Below are 26766 nucleotides of genomic sequence, written 5' to 3' on the forward strand. Positions count from 1 at the left end.
AAGCAATTGTCGGTTTTGTTCGATAAGAATGGGGCTGCCGGTGATCGACCGACGGTTAGTGGTTTAACGTAACATAACATTACTTGACGCTACTGCAAACATAGTATGCATATTGGTGAATATAGATGAGTGACACATGTATACGTAGCTGGTATACAAATACATGGGGATATAGTTAGTGCGTGTGCGTAGGTGGGTATCGAATATAATGTGGGTGTGGGTGTGCGTTGTTCGTACGTATGGACGTTCGTACGTACGCGTATTTTGTGGTAACGTGTAATGGCATGGAAATGAGGCGCGCGCGAGTGTCACGCCGAAAGATACGCCTCTCGCCTGGAAAGCTACTTTGTGCTCTAAACTCGAAAGGAGAATCCTCTCGCGAGTGGCCGTTCTTACCGGTTTAACCTCGTCGACATCGTGCGTGTGTTCCTTCTGGCCTTTGATTCTATTTATCCGGTTTTCGGATACATCTGTAATTTTCCATTGAATTTTTATCATCATGTATTAACATCAAGTTACAACGATTGTAAAGGGTCTCGTTCGTCATTCACGACCTTCTTCAGAATCTTTGGATATCCGAAAGAAAAATGCGCAACGAGTGGCTAAGAAACTTGTTCGCGACAGCAATTTTCGCCCTTATGGTACATGGTAAGTCTCCCTTCCTTTCTAAATCTCTCTATTCCTAAATCTGTTAACTTTTCTTTGACGTTCCTCGTACTCTCTCTCTCTCTTTCTCTCTCTCTCTGTCTCTCTCTCTCTCTCTCTCTCTCTCTCTCTCTCTCTCTCTCTCTCTCTCTCTCTCTCTCTCTCTCTCTCTCTCTCTCTCTCTCTCTCTCTCTCTCTCTCTCTCTCTCTCTCTCTCTCTCTCTCTCTCTCTCTCTCTCTCTCTCTCTCTCTCTCTCTCTCTCTCTCTCTCTCTCTCTCTCTCTCTCTCTCTCTCTCTCTCTCTCTCTCTCTCTCTCTCTCTCTCTCTCTCTCTCTCTCTCTCTCTCTCTCTCTCTCTCTCTCTCTCTCTCTCTCTCTCTCTCTCTCTCTCTCTCTCTCTCTCTCTCTCTCTCTCTCTCTCTCTCTCTCTCTCTCTCTCTCTCTCTCTCTCTCTCTCTCTCTCTCTCTCTCTCTCTCTCTCTCTCTCTCTCTCTCTCTCTCTCTCTCTCTCTCTCTCTCTCTCTCTCTCTCTCTCTCTCTCTCTCTCTCTCTCTCTCTCTCTCTCTCTCTCTCTCTCTCTCTCTCTCTCTCTCTCTCTCTCCTTCCTCTGTTCTCTATGTACTTATACATTTCGGAGATTTATATCTTTTTTCGCTTTTTAAACACAACGCCAGGCCTTCACATCTACATCGTATGTAAATTTAACTAGCGTAAGAGGAAAGAAAATACAATCAATTATTTATCATCATCGTCATCGTCGTCGTTATCGTCATTATTTCTTGATGCCTAACCATTGTCATAATGAAATAATTTTAGAAAATAGTTTTTTCACTCTTCTACGTAATAATACCAATTATCAATAATACCGTAATACCAATCACAATAAATTGGAAATTTTTTGTTTAATTTAATACAACGAACCGTTAAGTTTATAGTTTAATAAAAAGGAGTTCAAGCAGAGATACATATTTCTTCTTTTACGACCTCTTGTTCTCAGACGTGCGATAACAAATGAGAAAAGAGACTGACACAAATGGTAATGTTCCTTGAAGATAAATCTTTTGTTCTTGTGAAGTTGGTCTCATTGAATCGACGTTAAAAACAAAAGTCAAGTGAAATTGGGGTGATAATATATCACTGACAACGAAGAATCACGTGCTTGAAAATGGTTGCTTTTAACAGATATGTAACAGAAATTATTCGAGCATGATCAATGACAAAGAGTAAATAACTATGATTTCTGTATAAATAATTCAATTACTTTTTTTATGTCGTTATACAGCTTCCGTTTGAAATAAAACGGAACGCAATCTATTATGTTACAATTTACAATTACATAAATCAATGCCTATAATACGATACCATATACAGCTTTTGTCGATAAAAGTCTCAGTATTTTGTCTAATATGTATATGTACACGTATATGTGTATGTAGTATATGATGATTACAAGTGCGGAAATAAATATCTTTTGTTTCCTTTGCAAACTCAAAGAACAATCAGAACGTGATTATATTATACATGCATAGATAGATTTGATCACGAACTTGTGTAATCATGCAAGCGAATTTAATTTATAAATGTATCAAAACAGTAAAAAATTGATCAATGAAATATCTACTGTAAAAATGAATACAAAATTATTACTATACTAATTGTAAGTAGTTCAACGCCATAATGATAATAAAGTTTTATATGCATTATGTATATTTTAAACACGAGATAAATAGTTTGACATAATCGTCTTGAGTAAATTACTATTACATTAGATATACACTATATATGTGGAATTAATGTATATAGAAGACAAATAGTTTGAAAAAGGTCATATTCAAAACGTTCTTTAACCATGTTCCTCAGCTTCTATGTCCTTCCACCTTCCTTCACCTATACGGTGGAATTAGGAAGTTACTTTTTCAGTGGGAGAACTTTTATTCTCCGTAAAGAATAACGCTATCGATTTCATTGAGAAATTTTAAACTGATATATATGTAAAATTATATTTGTGATATAAAACACTTTCTCTTCCAAATGAAAATGCAAAAGCCCTTAATATCGAAACGTGTCGTACAATTACTTTAACGTGTTAAATGTATATGTATCCGCATAGGTATATGTATACGTGATACTGTGTTTACAAATATTGTTTTTCCTAATTAATTTGATCTCGATCTAAGCTGTTAGAGAGAATTTCCAAACTTGCACTGAAAGAAATTGATATCCAAATATGAGTATAATATTTTCTTTTCTTTAATAATTAACATTTCAGTAACATATCATATAGTGGACTTAAATAAATATTGCTTGTTTCCGAGTATCGGTGATATTGTTCTCTTTATTAAGTTGACACATAATAACGATAATGAACGATAATGAACGATGAAAAGGCGAAATACGATACAAAGATTTATTTCGTTTAATACTGTTCTCGATATTGCATAAAATTATAAATAACTAACAGACAATACAACTTAGGAATGATTTTGCGTTGATTACACTCTAGTAAAAAAGACACGGTATTGGATGATAGACATTGGCTGGTCTATTTTTGTGGATGGAAAGTCTGGCGAAGGTAGCCGAGTATCACCGATGTGAAACGAAACTATTAGGTTATGCGCGACACTTCACAGGATAGAAACGAACCACCAGCGATTCGTACGAAGCGAATCTGTCCATCTGTCTGTGAACCTTACGAATAACCAATACATCTACATTTACAATATTTGTCGACTAAGTTACAGCATACCTACAGAATAAAGAATACCATACAGATCTGTGTATAACCTAATAAGATCGATTACAAGATCACGTAAAAATTGTTCGAAATAATAAAAGATCATTTTCGATTAAAAGGGTAAATTTTTGCTGAAATTTACCTATATGCGTATCGTGGAATGGCGTAAACTCATTTTATTAAACGACTCGTAAGTGTGCCATTCCAACAATTTAATTTGTTTCAACTTCGTTAGTCTTCTTCCAATGGATGTTTTTAATTCTCACATATCCATGTCTGATATTAGGCCGTTGAAGATTTAAGACTCGAGAACAATAACACTCGCGATATTTACGTTTCTTATTCGCAAAGATTCTTTCCACATTCTACGTTCTCTAGAAAAATTGGCAATTATTTTAACAGCTAAAAATCTTGAAAAACATACTGTTGCATTTCAAACATATCAGACGTTTAGAAAATAATAAATAAGGAAACCATAGCAAATATAATTTTACGTGCAATGGCTGCAAAAATAACATTTGCAATTCTTTGCAAAAATAGGGAAAATTGAATACTTGCGTTGTCGATTATGGAATCTAGGGATCAAATTTGGAAAAAACCTTCCCGATGCTATATTGGAAAATTTTTTTTTTGGAGCATTTTTGTATAATGGAATGGATCGATCGTTCTGCTTCTAATGATCAACTCTTATGCGATATGCTTAATGTTTATACTTCTCAAAGCAGTAGTAACGCTTGAAGAAAAAAAAAAAAAAGAAAGGAGAAAAAGAAAAAGAGTAAAAATTAAAATGTTACAGTCTTCGTCTTTAATTGGCCTCATATTGTTTTCGTTCGATTAATATAATTATTCTAATTTCGAATAATTCAATTATTTTGAAATAAGCGTAATTTACAAAATCTTGAACTACAGTAAATGAATAAAAATGTTACATTATACATGTTAGATACAACGGTGCATTTTAAAAATCTCAAGATAATGACACCAAAGCAAACGATTTTTTTTTTTATTTTAGTGCGCGTTACCTATAAAACTGACAGATGTCGATGATCGAATATTAACTTTAAGTTTTACATTCTGATTTGCAAATTTAATAAATACAGAATGCGCTACAAACAAGAAATATTAATATACGTAATATGTATCAGCAATACACGTTCGTACATAACTATCTTGTTTAATGGAAGAGAGTAGAAAATTAAAATATGCATGTACTTGTTTCATACAATAAAAGCTATGACGCTGTAAAACGAAAAATGTACTTAAAAAATAGATGTAAGACGATAACGATATCAAACGGTTATTTAAATGTTACTCCAATATTTTAAACTTTCTACACCTTTTACAAGTATATATTCTCCTTATTTTCATAATAATACAAGCTAATAAGTGAGTACTGTTGTTTAATTTATTGAATATCAGATTAAATATCAGATGAATATCAGAGTGATTTAGATGTGAAAATCTGAAGCATATTCACCATATTGTGAAATACGCAAGAAGAAGAAAACACTATACATGCACTGTACGTATTTCATACACTTTTGCGATATACGAGTATGCGAGTGTACCTATATTAGAAAACATTTAAGAATATTCGTGCGTTTGACAGCAAGAATATATGGATAAAAATATAAAATGTTATCATGGTTATTATTTAAGAATGAACGCCTAGATTGTTGTTTCAGCGGCAATGGCGCTTAATCTCGTCGCATAACTTTGACATACAAAGACAAAGACGTACTTTGAACAGGAACAAATGGAAAATTAGTTAAAATAGAAATAGAAAGCTATCATCGATTCTCTTCGAATAATAGAAAGCTGCTATTTTTTCCACAACTTTGGACAGCCCTGCTCTGAAAGAACTCGAGTAGGGTGTGTCGGCCGAACCCTCTTCGAAGGTTCCGTACGTCTTAGGTTTCCCTCGCGTCTCAAGGAATTCAATGGTTATTCCCGTTTCGTCTTCTACCTTCCCCTCTTACAAGAATATCCTTCTTAGGGATCGAAAGTAATGAAACTGTTTCTTCCTTTTTTTCCCCCTTTCCCTTTCTCTTCCTTTCTTCCTCGCTTCTCTGCTTCCTTTCTTTCTGCGTTATTTCTTTCGATTGCCTTTTCTCTGACATACAAGCTCAAACACACATGCACATACAAATCACTTGAAAAATCACGACAACAACCTATTAGTTGCAAATGCTGTTCGCGTGAAATAATGTTCAAGAAGTACAAAAAAAAGATAATAGAATAATAAAAATAACAATGCGAAGAATGACAACGATTTCAGGATATATAAAATAATTCTTTCGAAACATTTTGTCGGTTTATCGTGATATACATACCATTGGACACTCGCCAAATGTACTGCGGTACATTGTACTATGTACTTTTCAACCTACCTTCTGCCCTTTCTCCTTGTTCCTCTTCGTCTACTTCTGCTTCCATGGAATCTTATATTCTTATATAATCTTGTATAATATATTTCTCTCTCAATTTTAGGAATATCTACATCCACTTGCATTTCCTTATACAAGATAGGAAGAGATTATTTGTAACATGTTGATTAAGATATTTTCAAAGAGCGTAATCTTCGTCGTCTTCGTATACTTTGAATATCGAGAATTCGATTGAAAAATCAAATATAAAATGGAGAAAGGGATTAGTATGAACAAAGAAATGAGAAATGATGACTAATCGAATGACGATATGCTATCCTGATGAAATATATGGATATACGATATATGTACATATGTGCGTATATGTAATATGAAAAGAAAGGAAAGGAGTGAAAAAGGGAAAAAGAGGAACTGATGGAGATATTGAGATTCAGGGGAAAAGAGGACAGAGTAGAAAAACATAAGTAAATTGGGAGAAAGAGAAAGTCGAGTAAAACGTTGTACGTGCGATAAAAAAAGGATAAACGATTTACAGAAAGAAAAGAAATCTATGATAGGGGAAAAGAACAAGATCCGGCACAGCTGGCAGAGTCTCCGAAGACGGCGAAACGAGTAGAACCTACAGAGCTGAAGCGCAACAGCGGCAAATCAATACTCACGTTGCAGTTGCGAAGCTATAAGCCAAGTCATCGTGTGTGCAAGAATTCTGTGCTTTAATCTCTGTAAGATTATCTTCATAATCGCCGAAATTAGTTCTCGTGTCTGTCGGTGATCTTATTGACAGAATTTTTGTACAAAAATTTGAACTCGTTGGACGTATCGTTGGATTAATAACACATACATGATGCTTACATACACATATAATATGTATTTATATGTTGGCGAAAAGCATTATGCATAGAAGCAAATATCCGACTGTTTCGAAACTTTGGAATTTCATTCATGTTTGTTATTTTACAATATCTTTGGCAGATTTTGTCAAGTGCTGTAACTATTGCGACGGAAAATTGAATATACATATTTGACATATTTGTAAATGTTGATCGAAATTAGCAGGGTTTGGAGATTATATTGGGTTGGCAAATAAGTGGTTGCGGATTTTGTCAATACCACCTAATGAAAAAATCCGCAATCACTTAGTTGCCACCCTAATATTTATAGGAAAAGAAAAAGAGGGGGAGAGGAGAATAGAAGGAGAAGTAAAATATAATATGTCAAAAAATGAAGAAAGACGAAGAAACAGAGAGAGAGAGGGGGGGGGGTGGATGTGATAAAATAGGAAAGAAATAAGAGAGTGACAGCGGGTTGGCAAGGCAGGTTGCCGAGATAGCTTGATTCGGAGAAGGTTAGGACTGAAATGAAACGAGATGCCTCGGGCCTACCGAGCATAAGAACTGGGAGTTGGTTCACGTGCGCTCACGACTCTGTTCAACAGCGAAATATGAAAACTCCGGAGGCGATTTTAATTTAGCCACAATGTCTATTGTTTCCGAATACTGAAGCGAGAGGACAAAAGAGAAATGCGCAAATGTCTATACATGCATAGTGCATACATGTTTGGTACATATACAAATGAACACCGTCAAAGACATTTATAGAGTACGATAAAGATTGTGTATCCAAGCGTAGATAAATAAAGGCATCTGCCAAAGTAATAAAACCCAGTCACTCTTTAAAAACTTATTCGTTATTCTCTGATTATATAAATCCGTCTTTATTTGAATGTTTCTTTAACATGCGACTAAAGTAAAAATAAAGTAAAAAGAATTGGTAATTATATAGAAGGAGGTATACACCTGGCCGATTTTAATGATTTTCAAATGTATCGTTAAGATCAATATTCTGAGTAACTTTTTAACTACCGCTCGACATTAATTTCCAACATACATATTCATAAAAATATTTTTGCTACTTTTTATCTTGAGGTGGGTTAGGATCGGGTTGACTTTATGTACGGGCATGATGGTGTCACGTCGGGGACACAAGAAATCACGAAACCGATAGATCGCCGGTGATCTCCTCGCGTCGCAGTTCGAACGTTTCACGAATAATGGAATTTTTATTATATAAATCCAACAGAGTGACGGTTCAAAGTGTTGCAACAGAATAATGTCTTGAGCGCTAATTTAGGAGGGTTTTTATATTGAGGTTTTAGTCCCTTTGGAGGGGTTATCGTCGGATGTATATCAGAGGCGGCTATTCCATTACTGTTTGGTTATTATTTCGATAGCTGTGGCATGCAGGATGTTTCGTCGACCTGATTACTGTTTCTGAGCGGATGGCCTTCTTGAGCGTGTGACAATGGCATTATAGGATGCGTTCACAGATCTTGCGTATCAATTTTTTAGGTACAGAAAGAATAAGAAAGAAACTCAACTCACCTTAGCTGTGCGTGAGCCACGACTACGGACATACATATAATAGTATCGTGTCCGCACATAAAGTCAACATTTTGTATGTGTGTGCGTGCGTGCCTGCGTTTATATGTATGTATGCGTAGAAAAGAGTCGCTCAGCATCATGGCAAAGACCTCGTGAACAAATTTGAAAATCATGGAAGGCGGTGAGACATACCTCCTCTGTATATATAATTATAATTACCAAAGCATTCGTTCTCTTTCCTCTTTTTTCCTCGATTGTTTATCTATATCTTATTCTGTCATAGAAGCAAGTGCGCGCCTAAAAAGTATCAAAAATTCTCATAACGCAAAGATATATTTTAGAAATATATTCAAGGATTCATCGGCCTCCTCGTGTACACATACATTTCGTCGCGTCTATATCCCTATGTACGTTCACTTGTCTGTTGCGAGTATACGCAATACGTGTATGTCGTGTTACGCTAAAATCATAAAATGTGCTCCCTATAATATTATTATATAAAAACACGTGCACGCGTACATACATATATCTTATAAACTTATCGCGTTCTTTCTGCATTCTTATTTCCTGTTGCCACATTTCAATACGTGTCAATATTATAATCATCCACTGACGAAATCGCTTCGTTCGCTATAGAAAAGAACACTAGGGATAAACTTTTATAAACAAAGAATTTCTTAATTACGGCAAAGAACGGCCGCACATCTCGGAATTTAAATGAACGTTCTTACAGATGTGCAACATTTCTCGGCTGATTTTGCTTTAGACGTTCACGTTCGAGTAGAATTTGCAGACTGCACGAAGCGATTGTAAACTACTTGTGGTCTATAGGTTGTATCTGTACCCTGTGCGTTCCAAGAATATTTTAGAATCCCTCTAGCTATATCGGGATAGTTGAAATAGCTTTGTTCAAGCATGGAGTTTGAAGCAGGTAACGTAAGCGTGTCTATCTTCATCGTACAACCAACAATTTAGAGGCTATGTTATACATTGTCGAATTACAACCGACCTAAATAAGAGCGCGCTTGTTGGCATACAAGATATGTACATATTACATATCTAACACATACACGTACATGCACCCCCCCCCACACACACACACACACACACACATCGGATACAAGTAAAATTCAACACAATAGCGAAACGACAGAACTTACGTACTTGGGTACGTACAGTAACTACAAAAAGTATTCGTATATATCCTTATTTTCCGATGAAGTGTTTTTTTATCAGGTTGCACGTTTCATTGTAGATATTATAAGATTTTTTGGTCATATGAAAGCGTATACGTATTACCAAATCATATGAAATTCGATATAGCTACGTGGATTTAATTAATACATAAATACAACGTAATAAATAAGTGCAACGTATATTGACAGATGTATATATTATAGAAAGTTTGTCTATAGAATAAGAATGAGAAATATAACGATGTAACGATGAATAGGAAAAATGGAAAATCGGGTGAAACATCGATATGTATATTTTTGGCTGTAGCGTTACAATTGTCTTTAATACGAATCAATCATAATATATGAAAATATTCTGGTTCCAGGGCAATTGAGATCACCGCGTATAACGGAACATCCTTCGGATATAATAGTGGCCAAGAATGAACCGGTAACATTGAATTGCAAGGCGGAAGGTAAACCTCAGCCCGTGATTGAGTGGTATAAGGACGGTGAACTGGTTCAAACATCACCCGGAGATGCAAAATCACATCGTGTTCTTCTTCCTACGGGATCTCTTTTCTTCTTGAGAGTAATGCACGGGAAAAAAGAACAAGACGGAGGAGTGTATTGGTGCGTTGCAAGAAATCAAGCAGGCTCTGTTCCAAGTCGAAACGCAACGCTAACTGTCGCAGGTGAGTCTATCCGAGATCATCTTTAGTTACATTATCTAAGATGAAATCGTTTCAACAATCATGCACAACCAGTCGCAAATTTCTCGATAACGTGAAAAGTACGATAATACGTATAATAGATCGCGTACTTTGCGCCGTATAGTCGCGTAGTGTCGCATACACGTGTATATACTCTTATTGCGTGTACGTGTGTTATGTATGAGCAATGCGAAGAACGAAAGAAATTAGAGTAAGGTTGATCTGTGTATTTGTACAAAACAAAGAACGAGTCGATTACGTTCGAATAAACGGAGGACGAAGTCGAGTTTGTTTAAGGCAGATCGATATTCAGGCGAAAGGAGAAGGGGGTAGGAAGAGAGAGCAGACAGCAACCCTTCCACATCGAATAGAACCCATCTCTTTACTCGCATTTTGCGATCGCTAAATTGCTTGCAATTTTGTTACACTTGTGCATATAATAATCGCAAAACAAAAGAGAACACCAAATTCGCGTAAACAGTGCAATTGTGATTATAGCAATCAACTAAGTTCAATTAGCAAATATTAATAAATATATACGCACCGAATGGTAGATACGCGACATATCGAGTTCGAAAGACAAATTTTATTCCTATAATCAAAACTGTGTACACTCTCATAAATCCATAATGTGTGAAAAAACGATAATAATGTGGAATGTAGAAAAAACACAGAAATAATTTATATTAGAATAGATGATTGCTTCTCTTCCTTCAGTATTCGTTACGCAGTCCTGTAACTTGACTCCTTAGAAAGGGATTCATTCGAATCTATTCTATCGTGTTTCACACGAACCGTTGCTTGTATTAGTTTGTCCGAAAAGTTTCTTTCATTTTATGCGGAAATAATAGACGCACAACGTTTTTTTTTTTTTTATATTATTTTATCGAATTATGGTTTGTATGAAGGTGCACTGTTATAAAAAACACGTTGTGTTTTGTAAAGAAAGACACTTTTCGGACAACCTAATACTTACTTACACATAAATGAAATACATATTGCATTAAGGATGAGGATAATAAATAATACGGAAAATAAGTAGATTTGTGAAGAAATTGTGGGAAAGAAAAAGCGGAGACTATAGATAAATAATAAAAATAGAGGAGAAACGAAACGAAGAGAATTTGGAAAGGAGGATACGAATAAAAATTGTCGGTTACGAAGAAATTGCTGCATATTATGCGTGCAATCGAAGATTGAACATACACGTTTCTGCATATGCATATATATGCGCATTACGCATGCATGTTCGAGTAAAGAAAGAGTGAGAGAAACGGTGGGGATGAAGGAGAAAAGAGAAGGAGAATAGAAATCGATACGGAGCTGTATCTACCGCGAGCGTATGCTCGACCAACAGAGTGCTGTGTTGTGCGACGTGATGCAGCATAGTTTGTCATGAATAGGTGGTAGTGTGTTGTATGCAATGTATATATTCGCATTAACACGATTTTCAAATCAAATAGATCATTTTATTTTGGAAAATTTCTTTGAACCTTTACCGTTTGTCAAGACAAATTTTCAATCTCATCGTCATGTCAATTGAAAACTATTACACTTGTATTTTACTGATTGATAATTGTCGAGTGAGTGGGATATTATACTGTATAATTTCCACTTGGTTTTCGTTCCTTTAATTACGTAGGCACCGCAAATCGATTATTTTCACACATCATAACGCCTTTATGTCTCGTGGATCTCGTGTGTCTTTGCACACAATTCATATCTGTATTTTTACCTAACAAGTATCTCTTTCCTCGTCATATTTTTTTCTTCTTCTTTATCCCAACAAATATATTCGTGGAAAGGACGACAGGAAAAGAGATGGAGTGCATTTTCTCGCGTTTCGTGTACCTATTTCGAGACTCGTATCCACGATTGCTTTACCGTTTTCATGCGCCCTTCTCTAAATTCGTGACTTTCGTTAGAGAATATCGTTATCACCGAATATTCTTTATTTTGCCATCGTGTATGTATGTATGTGGAAATTTTGTCACACGAACTCGATATTCGACGCCGCGCCGATAAAGATGGTGATCGCAATGGCCGTAGACTGTATACTGCAGACTGTAGACTGTAGACGCAAACGGCAGTTATGGCCGACGACTATGAATAAGGCTTTGTGCTGCGAGTATACTGTTCGACCGACTCGCACCGAAATATACTGGTCGAGAATGAAAAAAAAGAGAAAGACGAGGAAAAAATTGTAAAGGAAGAATAGAGAGCCGATAAGAGAAAATACGAACAAAAGGAAAGGATAAAAAGATCTGCAGTCAGGATGATCTAACGCGGGACTACCCTGACCGGTCGACGATTGAAGAAATATCGATAATGCGTCGAACCAATAAAAGAAAAAGAAGAGATCGAATTGCTCGTTTTGCCGAATATTTAACATGAAAGGAGAGAAATTCGTAGGGATAGGCGACAACGTAATTGCGTATGTGATAGACGAACGTAGAGAAACTTTTGGTACGAGACAAGCAGCTTTAAAGACCCATCTATATTTAGAGCGAAGAAATGGATAATAAGAACAGTGTAGCCTTGATGATTGAATATCGAATCGATCGTCGATCGACGACATTTTATTAGTTATATGTACGTATAGGTGTGTAGTTAGTTTATCAAACTGATATCGACTTGACAAGATAAAGTCAACGAAAACGTTGGATCGACTTTAGCTTTCCGGATTTTCTTCGATTCTCGCCTCGGTGAAATAACACCTATCCATCCGTTTGCTTGCAACCCTCCGATGTCCGGGGAACCCCATTCGGGACCCTCGTTCTCTCTATCCAACGCGTATCGATTAGCCGGACGGCATAGTACCGCTGTGCTGGCTGTGCTGTGCCAGGGTTACTTCGCGCGGCTTTTAGGGGAAAAGAGGAGAAGAAAATGAGAGTCGGAGGGTTGGACGAGCAAAGAGAGTAAGAGACGCGTAGAAAGAGAAAGATATAGCGAAAGAGGGGGTAGAAAATGGGGAAGGGTGAGGGGAATGGAGAGGATAGCGAAGAGGTGTTACAGCTTTTAATCCCAAAGGAGAACGACGTTCTATATCGACGGATTCGTTGATACAAAGTACCGACAGTATATAACCTATTCGCTTATTCGGTTTCTCCAAAGTCGAAAGAGAAGTCAACGGATAAGCTCCTTACCGCAACCAATTTATATGTGTATAATACGTGTACATATGACGCGTGCATCAGACTTGTTTTCATTATTAAGAGCAAATTATTATTATATACATTTCTCTTGTACCATTTTTCTCTAACTGTTACCTATATATATGTATATGTAGACGTATATTATCGTCGAGGCAATCTATTTTTACGTACTATTTTTACGTAGTCTAATACTATCTTTTTACTTTTGCTTTCAACGATGTTTTTTTATTTGGAACTGTTTAGAAGACGTGATTCGTTCGTCAATCGTATCTTACGAAATTAAGCGTTTGGTACACGTATCTATCTAATTAACATGTGGTATCTTGTTACAGTAGAAGGAGGTAGGAAGGGCAGGGAGAAAGAGGAGGAGAAGAGAGGAGAGGAGAGAAAGAGAAAGAGAAAGAGACTTTTATCAACGATATTCGATTTATATTGTTGGTTGGTAGTCGCTGGTTGCACATTGCACATGATAAAATTCAAGTGTCTCCTGCTCGCGTTAAATTCAAAAGAACAAGACCTTTTTTCATGTCGTACTTGCGAGGGTAGCCTAACTTCCGTTCTCATTCTTTCATAGCCTGCAACATAAGTGCAGTAAAAGTCTTGCCTGGAAGGTCACGAACCATAAGAAAATTTACTCCAAGAATAATATGCCGTACTTTGTAGAAGCAGGATGCAAAGAATACGGAAAAATAATGAGAAATTTAACGTTCTTTTGCTGTATATATGTATTTGTATATACGTCAGTACGTACGTGTATATTAGATTATATCATACATACATGTACAAACGTTTCGTGTAGTTGAAATAAGGTAACAAATACGAGAGCCGACCAATACCATCCTCACGTTTTTTTAACAAAACAAAGTTAAGAAAGTTCCCATCATATACAGTCGCATTCCCTTATCGTTTATCATATATGTAATCAGTGATACGTGTAATCAATTTATAATAACAGGACACACACAGTACGGTTATTTTTTTCTTCCAAACTCGTACAGATCTTCCTATAGATTTGTATGTTACAAGTGGTAAAGAGTAAACGCTGTTGAAACAACGACTCCATTCAGTTCGAATCGTACCTATAGTAGGTATTTCCGGCGTGGACAGCTAAGTTTGCAATGTACAGTTTGAGAGTTGCGGTGCATACAAAAGCTTATCGCAAGATACAATCTACGAACACCGATAAATATCGAACAGCTACCACTCACAGTCATGTTCACATTTGCTTTTCCGTTTACGTTTACATTTGCGTCTCTAACTCTCTATCCGATCTGGTGGTTTTGATATCCGATTTACGAAGCTTTCACTTTCATTCGTGCTTTTATATATCTTTTATCTGCCTGTGAAACTGTTCTTTGAATCGCTGTTTTCGTCGTACGAACTCTTATCCCCCCCCCCCTCCGCTGTTTCTTCTTAAACATTTTACGTAATTTATGCAATGATACGATTAAGAGTAGATAGTAGTATATGAATGTAGTATTCCGTATAGTTGTTCTTGATACTCTTTCGCATCTATGTAAGCGTCATAGGGATAGTAATGGGGCATATTCCTTCGTTCTTGTATGCACGTACAAATCCCATTCCTACCCAGTATGCGATGTACCTCTGTGATATATGTGCGTGAGTACGTCCAACTGCCACGCCTACCGACACTACGGTTTAATTGAGTAATCGAGTACCCTCGCGACGTAGCCTGAACCAGAGGAAGAGGAGGAGGAGGAGGAGGAGGAGGAGAGTCACTTTCGACTGTATCCCCTCTCCCCCCTTTTGCTATCCGTCCTCTTGTACACTACCACCCCTTCTCTCGGTCTTCCTCCCTTTCGTCGCTTTATTTGGCAAGGATTATAAAATTAAAGAATTGCAAGATTTGGCAAGTAACAACGACAAAAATCTCTTCTTTTTTAGAATAGCGCGCAACGACGAGTACGTTAATCACAGCCCTTTAGAAACGCACGTACTCGTATTTGGGAAACGTGATAACGTACAGGAGCAAGGAAATATGAAAGGAAGGTCCAAACGTATTAATATTTCACGTAGAATTGGATCGGGAGGAAAAATATCGTAGCAAGTACTAAGATATAAAGTACAAAAATAGTAAGATCGAATGGCGTGTGACGTGAATTATATCGCTCGTCCGGCTTAGGGAAATCAGGGACTCGATGTGACAGGAACCAGACAGAAACGATGCAATTTAAATGTTAAGCGAACGGTCACGGTATCGTATAGTCAGGTACCATACGTAATGCGTATTTTACCGAGATAGAGTGTGCGTGTTAACGGGATTTCGTGAATTCAAACGCGATGGTTAAATCGAATCTGCCGTCGTATAAACTTCCTCCGCTCTTCCTTTCCGCTTTCAAAATTGTTCGTGTCAAAGACGTTAACTTTATGTACACGGAGAACCGTAACAGAGGGCGGAGAACCGGAGGCAAGACGCATCTACGGATATGGAGATCTTAACGTCGAACGAAGGACTGGCCTTCGAAGGGAAAATACCAAGTACCGCGTCGGTCTTTAAGCTCTAAGTATAGAAGGGCTTAGAAACAAGATTATCGTAGGTACATGTGTACGTATAGTATATGATACGTAAGTAAGCATTCGTCTGTTACGTATGTAGATAAATATGTATTCGTTTCTTCGACTAGAAAGCGACAACTTTGTCTGTAGTTCGATAGTTGTGTGTTGTCTATCGAATAGTCACACGAGGACACGAACGGCTGCACACTCGTGTCTATTTATATCGAATCCGTGGGCATACCGGACCAGACTGGCGCGTCGCGTCGCGAGCAACTGCTGTGCCGACAATTCCTCCGTCAACATGGCCAATCTTAAACGTTTCGAATTTCGGATAAACCTCTATCGCATCTTTCACTCAAAAATCATAAAAACTGTAACGAAGACAGCGCATTACGCTTCGTTAAAGAAATGGATATTTATCCGTGTATCTGCATTGCCATCGTAAAATCATTGCCAGTGTACTACACTCTATAACAATAACAAAAACAATAACACTGACAGTGAAAGAAAGAATTTATTAAACTATCGTAATATACAGTTTCTCTATTCTCTCTATTCTTAAGTGTTGTTAGAGAGAGAGAGAGAGAGAGAGAGAGAGAGAGAGAGAGAGATCAATTTGTTCAAATTCACTTGTGCGTTAAGATTAAAAATAAAAATACAAGTATCAAATTTTTAGATCGATCGCACGTATCTATAAAATTTGATTTATAGAACGAGTGAATCGAGTAACTATTACGTATATGAAGGCATTGTCGAATTTCTTATCCCGCTATGTTTCATATTGTACACCACGTTCGATTTTAACAATTTTGTCAAGTACGATGTATCTGTTATATCGAAATCGGTTAACGTTGTTACGAATTGCAAACGATTAAAAATTACAACAGTAACCTTTCGATGCCTGCCGCCGCTTGCTTCTGCATCGATCGATTTCGATGAAATTTCCACCTTGTATAGTATGGCTGACATAAATCCAGAATACGTATCTTCTAAATTTTCATTACAGGTTCGGATAAAAGAATCGTGAAACGTGACTTGCGCTATTTTCTTTACGATTGCGATTCTTTCAAAATGTTGTTTACGCGTCATTCAGTAAGCTGATCCTTACGACCGGTCGTAAAATATCAAGTCTCTTGGTCCAATTTTTAAATGATCCTGTTTTGAAAAACGTTCGAGTGCTTTTGTGAGTCGCTGTACACTGTATATATACGTGCATGGAACGAAGAAATACGACAACAAGGTAATCGTATTTGCGTTCATACAGAAATTTGAGACAGATGAAGATGGTAATATTTAAGTAAAGATGAACGTACCTCTAGATACGTGAATAATAATGCATGGTCCGTTTTCATGGAAATAAATAAAATAAAAGTACTATTTGGATGGGATCGATTAAACTCGAGATAAGTGTTTCAAAGTCTGTGGGAAACAGCATAACCGGGATAAGACGTACGACCGAGTATTGGTTTGATAGAAAATCGGAGAACCACCCGATGAGTAGTTGGCCAAGTAGACGCACCTACTTACGCCTACTCTATGTATGTATATGTATAGATTGGCGATCAACTATCCGTATACGGATATGCCGTTGGTATATCTGTATACTGTATGTAGAGGTTGAGTAGAGGCGCAGCGGTCACCTTTCGAGACTCGGCTGAAACTCTCGGTAAAGCATCGAGCAGCCAAGCATGCAACATGCAAGCATACTAACGTATACCCATACGGAGATAGTCCTGTGGCCATTTGCATTGAATACGCTCTTACCTACCGAGCGAATATCCGAGCTTCTACGTAAGCAATGCCATCGCTACCACTGCTTTTTGCCCTTTCTAACCGGTCCTTGTACCATTGTGTTTATTTATGCTCTTTAATTATATCGAATACGGTAGTGAAAAATACCGATGCTAAAGTTGCCCCTATATCGAGCAACAGCAAGACACTCTCTTATCCTTTGCACCGATATTATTAACGTGTGTTATCGCGAAATTTATCTTTCGTTCGTTGGTAGCAAATATACAATAGGTATGGATGTGTCAAGTATATACGGACAGATATAGTAATTTGGTCGGCCGTTTACGCGTCATTGCCTGTAAAGGCGAAACCGCTGGTAACCGGGAAGATAATCAAAGTTTTTCGACCGCTAAGATCGCATATGCGTGAAACAGACGATCGCGTGTTACAAATGAATATGCGGAAATCAATTTAGTTGGTTAGTTCTCGATGAATTTGCTACGGTTAACGAAACGAAACGAAACGAAACGAAACGAACGTTTTCGCTTTAACGAAGAACGTTGGCTGATCGTTGCGATCGTTCTGGCCGTTTGCATATACCGTCGTTCTATCCATCTTGTAACGAGAGCTAGCCCGATTTTCAAGTAGTCGTCTCGCGCAGATGGTGCTACTCCCGCACGGTCTAACAGGCATAGTCGTTTGTCTCGTTCGTACACGCGTAGCACGAAGGGAACGCGCCTGCTGCTCTCATTAGTTGGTTCCTGCGGCACGCGAAAAAGCCTGAGGGGTTATATGACCGGTACAGGGGTGAGAATAGGAAAAAAGACGGCGGGGGTGAGACGGGAGATGCAAGAACCCTTCAATTCTTTCGCTCCAGATCTAGCGTCCGTTAATTGGAGGTTGTTTGACTACGCACCAACTTCACCCTCTTCTCTCTCTTCTCTCTCTTCTCTCTCTTCTCTCTCTTCTCTCTCTTCTCTCTCTTCTCTCTTTTCCGTTCTTCCTCTCCAGATTCCTTTTGTCCTTCTTTCTTTCTTACTCTATCTTCTTGAAAGTTACTACTGTATTTTCTCACGTTTATCTGGATTTTGTCGAAGAGAGAGAAAATTCGGATTTTTTGACAGCTCGAAAGGCGAAAGATACGAATCGTAATGATCGATGATTCGAAATGTTATTTCGAGATGGGAGACGGGCAGGTTGCGTGTAAGCTGCGGCGAAAGCGAGTGAGCGAAAGAGAAGCGAGGAGAGAGAAGCGTTAAAAAGTAGATGAAAAGCTGTTCAAACTGTACCGCACGAGTGTAGGTCTGTTTGTACGGCGCTAACGATGAACAAACAGAGCGGAACGGCTTAGCCGATACACCGGCTATATCGCGTGACTCATCGTTCGACTAGAGACCGAAACGATCAAAGAGAAAGGACTTAGGATGAGTTTAGAAGTTTGGTATTTGTGATGTCGCAGCTCGTCGCCTCTTTTTAATTAATTCTATTGTAAATAGTGAAATGTTTCAAGAAACGTACGTACGCTAAACTAAATAATTGCTACTAAAATGAGACGACCGACTTATCCGACCTTCTATATTCTTTGTTTCAGTGTTGAGGGATGAGTTTCGCGTGGAACCACAAAATACAAGAGTCGCAGCTGGAGAGACTGCTCTGTTAGAGTGCGGACCACCCCGAGGTCATCCAGAACCAACGCTGCATTGGAAAAAGAATGGCCACGAGATAGATTTGGATGCTACTAAACGGTAATCTGCGCGCCTCTCGTTTAATCGCGTTGCATTGTTAACGGTCGACTGTTAATTGGCATTTTATAAGTATATGTGGTATATCGATTTCCATTAATTTCGAAACTAGTCACTTACATTTAGCGAAAACTGTCTGTTGCAGTATCACTTTGGTAGACGGAGGAAATTTAATGATTTCGGATGTTAGGCAAACTGATCAGGGAAAATATCAATGCGTTGCCGAGAACATGGTAGGCGTGAAAGAATCTGCAGTGGCAACTTTGACAGTTCACGGTGAGTAATGTCCATGAATCGAACAAACTAAGCATATTGCGATACGATGCAACATAGACGATGAAAAAGTTTCAACTTTTGCATTCGTGTTTCCTTGTTAGTGAAGCCATTCTTCTTGTCGACTCCTGCGAATCAAACGATCCTAGCTGACCAAACGGCTGAGTTCGCCTGTCGCGTAGGCGGCGATCCTCCACCTGAGATCCTTTGGCGACGAAATGATGGGAAAATGCCAATCGGGCGGGCGCATATTTTGGACGACAAAAGCTTGCGAATCGAAAGGGTGACGTCGCAAGATCAAGGGACGTACATTTGCGATGTTGAGAACGGTGTCGGTGCCATATCTGCGACTGCAACTTTGACGGTACATTGTAAGTAAGCGGAAAACGGAACGCGTATCCGCGTTATATCGACGAATCGCTGCTAGCAACGATGCGTGACGTTCTCTCTTGTTTGGTTCCGTCAGCAAGGCCAATATTCAGCAGTTTTCCAAAAGACGAGATAGTCAGCGTCGGATTGAACGTTTCGTTTTCCTGCGCGGCTCGTGGCGCACCGCAGCCTTCTATCTTTTGGACACGCGAAGGTTCTCAAGAATTAATGTTCCCTGGAAACGAATACCAAGGACGTTACAAAATCACAGAGGATGGGAGTTTACGTATCAAGAGCGTACTTGGAAAGGACGAAGGACACTACGTTTGCAGCGCGATCAGTCAGGCTGGTGCGAGCACAGCTACAGTCTTTCTTCAGGTATTGGATCGCGTATCTGACCAGATGGACGATCCTCGATTTTCTCTTTCCGATGTTGCTCGTGAAATTGAAAACCGTACGAGGATACGAACGAAGGGTAGCTGTTGTACTTGGTTGAATTCTTATATTTCTCCGTTAGGTTACCTCGGTCGAGGAGGTTCCGCCGCCTGTCATCGAAATTGGAGCAACGAATCAAACGTTGCCTCCGAAAAGTGAAATTTCTTTGCCGTGCCGTGCATTCGGAAGACCTAGCCCAAAAATCCGCTGGTACAAGAACGACCAACTTGTACGAATCGATGGCGATGATCGATTTGCGATCGCTGGTAACGGCACTCTTTCTCTGAAAAATCTTCAATCGAGCGACACGGGAATATACAAGTGTGTCGCATCCTCCGAGTCCGGGAATACGTCATGGTCGGCTAGTTTAACGATTAGCCCAGCAGCGAGTTATCACGGCGTCGTCATGCCAGATATATCGCTACTTCCCGAAAGTCCAAGCAAACCAAGAATAGTGAATACCACTAGCAACACGGTGACGCTCACCTGGAGCCCGGGACACGAAGGCGTTAACAAAATAATCGATTACACGGTCGAGTATTTTGCCACGAATCCAAAGACTAGCTGGATCGTTGCCGGAACGAGAATAATAGATGACGTCTATACCGTAAGTACATGGATATGTGTAGATGATCAGGCCAGATTCGAATGCAAGAACACGAGGCACAAGTAGACATGTACATATGTGCATGGATGTATTCTGTCTGCCTTTATCCACGAACGACGTTAATCGACGATGCAATCCCAATCGCTGCTCCTTTCGTCCCACAGGTAACGAATCTCAAGCCAGATACGAGTTACGTGTTCCTTGTTCGTGCTCGAAACAGTCAGGGTCTTTCCGTTCCTGGACCGTTTTCCGATGTGGCGCGCACGACTAATATCGATCAACACGCGATTCCTCAAACCGAACTAATTCGAGCAAGAGATCGTCTCAACAGTGAAATTCTTTACTTGAAGGATGTTCAGCCTTTGAGCAGTACCAGCGTAAAGATCGTATGGGACGTAAGTAACAGAGGCGCTATAGAAGAAACAACGCGTTGCAAAAATATAAATCCTTCGATCGAATCCAATTATATAATAGTTACGAATTATTTGCCGTTTCGCGTTTTCCCGTGCCTTGTTTTCCTTGTGCTGTTTTTGTCTCTAGATACTGGGAGCTGCCGATTTGGTCGAAGGCTTGTATATAAGATATCGTCAAGTTTCCGAGAAGCCAGAATATCGAATGGTCACGGTACTGAATGCCGGAGCAACCAGCTACGTTTTGACCAATTTAAACAAGTACACGCGTTACGAGTTCTTCCTAGTTCCTTTTTTCAAGACTATCGAAGGGAGACCGAGCAACGTGAAATTAGCGATCACGCTGGAAGACGTACCTTCCGGGGCACCCGAAAATGTTCATGTCGGCATGATAAATGTGACCTCGGCGTTCGTCCGTTGGTCTCCACCGCCGAAAACTACACAAAATGGACAATTAATAGGATATAAGGTAAATACGCGTGTGACAACGCGATCTAAAAGCTAGTTTTCCGTGAGAATCGAGTCAAGTTGGTTTCTCTTTTATTCGTTCGCTAGATTCAAATCAAAAGCAATAGCAGCAACAAGATTTTGGGCCAGATGTCTTTAAATGCGTCGACAACGTCGGTGATTATCAACAGCCTAACGACAGGTGGTCTTTACACGGCGCGCGTTGCCGGGTTAACTCGTGTAGGTCTTGGACCGTTCTCCAATCCAACCGTTTTGAACATGGATCCGGGACAATTGACGCAGTTGCCGCCACGAACAGATCCGAGTCAAAGAAATGCCTCTGTCGTGAGTGAAACTTGGTTTTTGATTCTCGTGATAACGGTCGTGTTGACCATTATCGCCGCGTTATTGGGTGCTGTTTACGTTCGTCGAAGGCAAGCGATGAGTAAACAGCTCGGCCACTTGAATGTTCCTGTCGGCACGGCTAATGACATTTGTCAATTAAACAAAGATACTCTGTGGTTAGAGCGTGGTTGGAGGCCGAGTAACACACTCCAGGCTTCCACTACCGATAAAGACTGCGAAACGAAGCTATTAAGCAATCAGAATCAAATCGGCCTGCCACCTGGAATCGTTGGAATGGCTGGCTCGGAATACGCTGAAGTTAATCTAACGACATTTTACAATGCTCGAAAACAGTTGCAAGCTCCGCCAGAACCATACGCTACAACGACACTCTGCATGCCTGCTCGTAGCCCGGATTCGATAGAAACGGCCGGTCGAAAGTCGAATTCCAGTGATTCTTGTCTGAAGCCGGACTATTCGAGTTTGGATTCGAACTTGGATCGAAACAAATCAACCGTGTCCCCGAGCAGCGACAATGCCAGTAGCGTTTACAACGCAGAGGATAATACGGAAGCGCAAAGAAGAGCTCATCAATACAGAATGCCGCTGCCAAATGAAAATCAACCACCGAATTGGTGCGATATGCTACCACCTCCGCCGGAACATCCGCCTTCGTTCGAGGGATCTCTCGGTTCTTCCAGATCGCATTCGCATACGCATCAACACCAACACCAACATCAGTATCAATATCATCATCATCATCATCCGCATCAAATGCAGCATCAGTATCAGCATCAACACCATTATCAACAGCAGCAGCAGCAGCAGCAGCAGCAGCAACCACAACAACAGCAACAACAACAGCAGCAACAGTACCAACATCAAACCGCCTTTAGTCCCCACCTAGGCAAGAGAAGTATCGAAAGGCAAAACGATTTGGACTTGATCACGAGTGCAGGACTAGCGTTGGGACTGGGTTTAAGCTCGAGTTCGAATTCAGGTTCTGGTTCTGGTTCGGGTTCTGCAGGTGGAAGCGGCGGCGGTGGTGGAGGCACTGGTAGCGGTGGTGGTGGTGGAGGAGGTGGCTCCGGTTCGGGCTCAGGATCGAGAAATTCGCAAAGTCCACCGAGTCCGCCGACCAGAATAATTAACAATTTAGCAGGCTCGAATACAATTTGGAACGATTCGGGTCAGCAGACTCAATCATTCGACAATTCTATTGCGCAAAGTAACGTCCATCAGCAAGGTAGATACACGAGTTTGCCTCCGCAAACGAATCCACCGGCACTGCCCGTCTTTCCACAATCGTTCGACTGTTACGATTCGTACAAAGGTAATCACGAAAACGAATACGAGAGCGGCTCTCTTTTGTACGGTCAACGAAATGATTCGCCATCGGAAGACTACGATTCTGCGTACAGTCATGTAAATCGTGCGGATTCACGATCGGAACGATCAATAGCGAACGAGGATATCTATCGACGAAACGATCAAGATATCTATACAACGGAGAACCTTTATCAAGCTGAGAACGACGAATGGGATAGAAAGTCGTGCGATTCGAACGCGCACTCGGATATTTGTTGTTCCTGTTCGGAATCCAGTTGCCTGTATGGCAACACCCTCGAATACAACGACCAATTCGCTCCGACATCGGCCAATTGCCTCCATGGTAAAACAGGTTCCCGAAATAGAAATGGCAAAAGTCCACGTAGAAGAAATACTAGAACTGCTTCACCGACCTATAGTAGCGGTGACAGTAATTATTCTTGTATCCCTCCAAGACAATCTGGAAACATTAGCTCGCAAGAAAGGACGAGGCATAACCGTGGCAAAGGTTCGCATATCACCCATCTATTTTTCTTATCTTTTCTCTCTCTCTCTCTCTCTCTCTCTCTCTCTCTCTCTCTCTCTCTCTCTCTCTCTCTCTCTCTCTCTCTCTCTCTCTGACTCTCATTGCGGTCGATTTGATAAAAATCGCCGTAAAACAGTGTGATCTTTATGTACGTACAACATGCAACATATTTCGTTCTCTTTCAGATAAAGTGCCTAGCTTTTCGAGAATCGGCGGCTATCCTCAGCACAATTCCTCGGCCTCGAACACAGTCAGCAGTTCTGGAAGTCAAAGATACAACAAGCTGAACAATGTTTTCGTAGGTGGTGGGAATTCAAACGCTCCTATAGAGTGTAGTCGGCCGGCCGACCTTCGCGATGGCTAATGTCACAAGGATTCTCGGAGGATCAAGACCGATCGATAGAATCGACCGTTGTTGATACGAACCGCTGTTTCAACCTCGAACGAATTACTTGGATCGCAACGAATCGTAGCCGTTTCGCGCGACAATATCGCCAACATTCTCAAAGTACCTTTTCCGGGCTAAGCTCGTCCTCGATGTCTCCAAACCTTAATAGCTACTCGTATTAACCGTGATATTCCTTTATTCCTCTCTCTTTTCTTCCTTCCAGCCTCTGCCGCGCGAAACTCTTTCATTCTCATATTCATTAATATTCTCCTAATAGATGGGTTTAACCTCGTCTCTATTAGCCCTGTTTACGCAAGTAGTGCGAAGAATGCGTTCGTCTCGTAGTTTCGATACTTTTGATAATTACCTAACCGAGTTGTTGCGTTTCTTCGTTTTTTGCTCAATATATCACCAACCACTGCCATTGAGTAATGAAAATGGATGATGGACGATATGGTTGACAGTGAAAAGTGAACAGTGAACAGTGAACAGTGAACAGTGAACAGTGAACAGTGAACAGGGTGCGAGATGATGGATATGACGAAAAGGAAGTGTTATAGATCGAATAGATTTAGTTTCGTAATCTTTGTTCGTGAGTAACGATAATTTACGATTTCAACGTCGACTTCGACATTGCAAACCATATTAACACGCAATATATTGTTACGCGTATGCGCACATGGCAGTCCTGTGCGCTAGATCAACGTGGCACTTGTGTACTTTCCAGAAATTTTAAATTTTCGCCGCTCAGAGTTCCGCACGGTTCTATTATTTTCCGATGTAACGTTCCTAAATGGTTAAAAATGATTCTTTAACTTTGTCGTACGGATACGAACGTGCTGCCACGTGATACTTCTTAAACGATATACACATGTATGCACAACTTTTAAGGGTACGTGCAGCAAAGAATGATCGACTGTCGTGCAACAAGTATTACATCATATCGAACAGTTTTTTTGTGTATGTATGTATGCGTGTGTGTGCGTGCGCGTGTGCGTGTGTGTGTGTGCATGTGCATGTGTGCGTACGTGCAGAAGCTTCTTTCTTCTATGAGCAGTTGAAACAATGCAAAGTAGCTATCGACCTGTGTCTTTCGTCGTAAATCTGCAATGCGAATCGGAAACGAGCAGCTATCGTCTGTATTCTATTCGTTGCATCGATCGAAAGGGAAAAAACAATTGCCACGTAACACTGGCGAATTGATTCGTCGGTAATCGCTTACGAATACCAGTGAAGATTACGGCGGACGAAGAAAATACGAATAAGTGACAAGCTACGAGGACGACGACCAACAGTGTTGAAACGGCCAGAATAATATTCTAAATTGGATCTAATCGGGCGTCGTTGATCCGAGCACATTTACAAACTGCATCTCTTGGTTCCTCCTAATCTCAGTGTATGTTGCGTGAGAGTTCGTCGAGGCTCCGGAATTGGAACGAATCTTAATGTAAATTGAGATAGTCGAATAGAGGACACTCGTTGTGTAATAATCGCTCAAATTCGTTGTAATTAGTTTGTTCTTTCGCGTGAGGAAACAAAGAGTAAATATTATTAAAGAACTGACTGATTGTAGATCGGCGATCGTCGAACTATATTATACCGTTCTAATGAATGGGTTTATTAATACGTTGAGCGCGACGCCGGTCCCTGGGGCCGACAGTATTAAAGTTAAAAATAAATGTAGTCGTCTCAATGAAATTTATTAAAACACTCTAAACAAAAATGTGGCTGTTGCATTTACACATATTACAAAACGTGACAACTTTTTTGGTCAAATCTTTGGCTATCTTGCGTCCAAGTAATTTTGAATTGTTATCATAACATCCCGACTTTTATGTACGTCTCCTTCCTCTTTGCGTAATTTATGAACGATTCTTCCTTCAACTTGGATATTTGGTTGATTGCCTTTTGCTTTGAAGTCGCGGATCACCCTGTATCAACGTATCACTTGGGCGCTCGCTCACTGCCGGCTAAACGGAAAAGATAGCAATTTCGGCGCCGCGCTCAACGTGTTAACGGACGTTAACAAGCGTCAAAGAGAAATAACAGACGCTGAACGCACTGCCGAATATCACAATTCGGCAAGACTACGTAGATCGGGTGTGGAGATACGATTCAATGTGTAACATAAGTATATAAAATTATCCGCGCGAGTAACCGTTCGCAAATGAAATTGGTAAATCCGTAGATCGCATATAGAAACATACAAGTATAATCCATCCAGAAAGGCGAGAAACAAGAATAAATGAGGGAAAAAGCTATTAGTAACGAATTAAATTGAAAGAAAGAGATCGTTCGTTTTCGTAGAGTGTTTAAATAAGTGATAAATTTCGAACAACAGTTAGAGAAAGAGAGAAACGTAGCTACGTAGAACTTATATTTTAAGTATTCACCGTAACAATATTCAAACATTATCTCTGATAGTTTGTTTAGACTGTACACTGAGTTTGCCAAACT

At 39.7% G+C, this 26766-nt stretch overlaps 1 protein-coding gene and 2 long non-coding RNA genes across 4 annotated transcripts; 1 reads left to right on the forward strand and 2 right to left on the reverse strand.

Annotated features, from left to right (window-relative positions):
* The first annotated feature begins 587 nt into the window (after positions 1–587).
* Positions 588–25591, forward strand: LOC100745582 (roundabout homolog 2-like). 2 transcript variants are annotated; one of them, XM_003491882.4, is made up of 11 exons: positions 588–648; positions 9709–10017; positions 19030–19183; positions 19326–19456; positions 19558–19824; positions 19920–20200; positions 20340–20864; positions 21029–21259; positions 21405–21743; positions 21830–23903; positions 24107–25591. In XM_003491882.4, the coding sequence occupies exons 1-11, from the start codon at positions 588–590 to the stop codon at positions 24283–24285; spliced, it is 4551 nt and encodes a 1516-aa protein (XP_003491930.1). In that variant the 3' UTR covers positions 24286–25591. The 2 variants fall into 2 exon arrangements, with proteins under 2 accessions (XP_003491930.1, XP_033178394.1); XM_033322503.1 differs by lacking the exons at positions 588–648; positions 9709–10017; positions 19030–19183 and having other exon boundaries at positions 19354–19456; positions 19563–19824.
* Positions 3084–26566, reverse strand: LOC117152076. Its single transcript, XR_004462310.1, has 3 exons — positions 26437–26566; positions 16690–16693; positions 3084–3099 (listed from the first exon to the last, which is right to left on the reverse strand). It is a non-coding gene; the product is annotated as an uncharacterized LOC117152076 (long non-coding RNA).
* LOC117152077 lies at positions 4378–9036 on the reverse strand. Its single transcript, XR_004462311.1, has 2 exons — positions 8671–9036; positions 4378–8607 (listed from the first exon to the last, which is right to left on the reverse strand). It is a non-coding gene; the product is annotated as an uncharacterized LOC117152077 (long non-coding RNA).
* Positions 26567–26766: the final 200 nt, after the last annotated feature.

Source organism: Bombus impatiens, unplaced genomic scaffold (assembly GCF_000188095.3).
Source record: "Bombus impatiens unplaced genomic scaffold, BIMP_2.2 scf_0640, whole genome shotgun sequence".
In the NCBI taxonomy this organism is placed as follows: Eukaryota; Metazoa; Arthropoda; class Insecta; order Hymenoptera; family Apidae; genus Bombus; species Bombus impatiens.

What these genes read in the sequence shown, in the direction of transcription:
- LOC100745582 (XM_003491882.4), top strand. Translation starts at nt 588, where the DNA reads ATGCGCAACGAGTGGCTAAGAAACTTGTTCGCGACAGCAATTTTCGCC. An exon ending in GATTTGGATGCTACTAAACG is followed by an intron (nt 19,184 to 19,325) that starts GTAATCTGCGCG and finishes TGTCTGTTGCAG; the next exon opens with TATCACTTTGGTAGACGGAG. An exon ending in CAGCTACAGTCTTTCTTCAG is followed by an intron (nt 20,201 to 20,339) that starts GTATTGGATCGC and finishes TTTCTCCGTTAG; the next exon opens with GTTACCTCGGTCGAGGAGGT.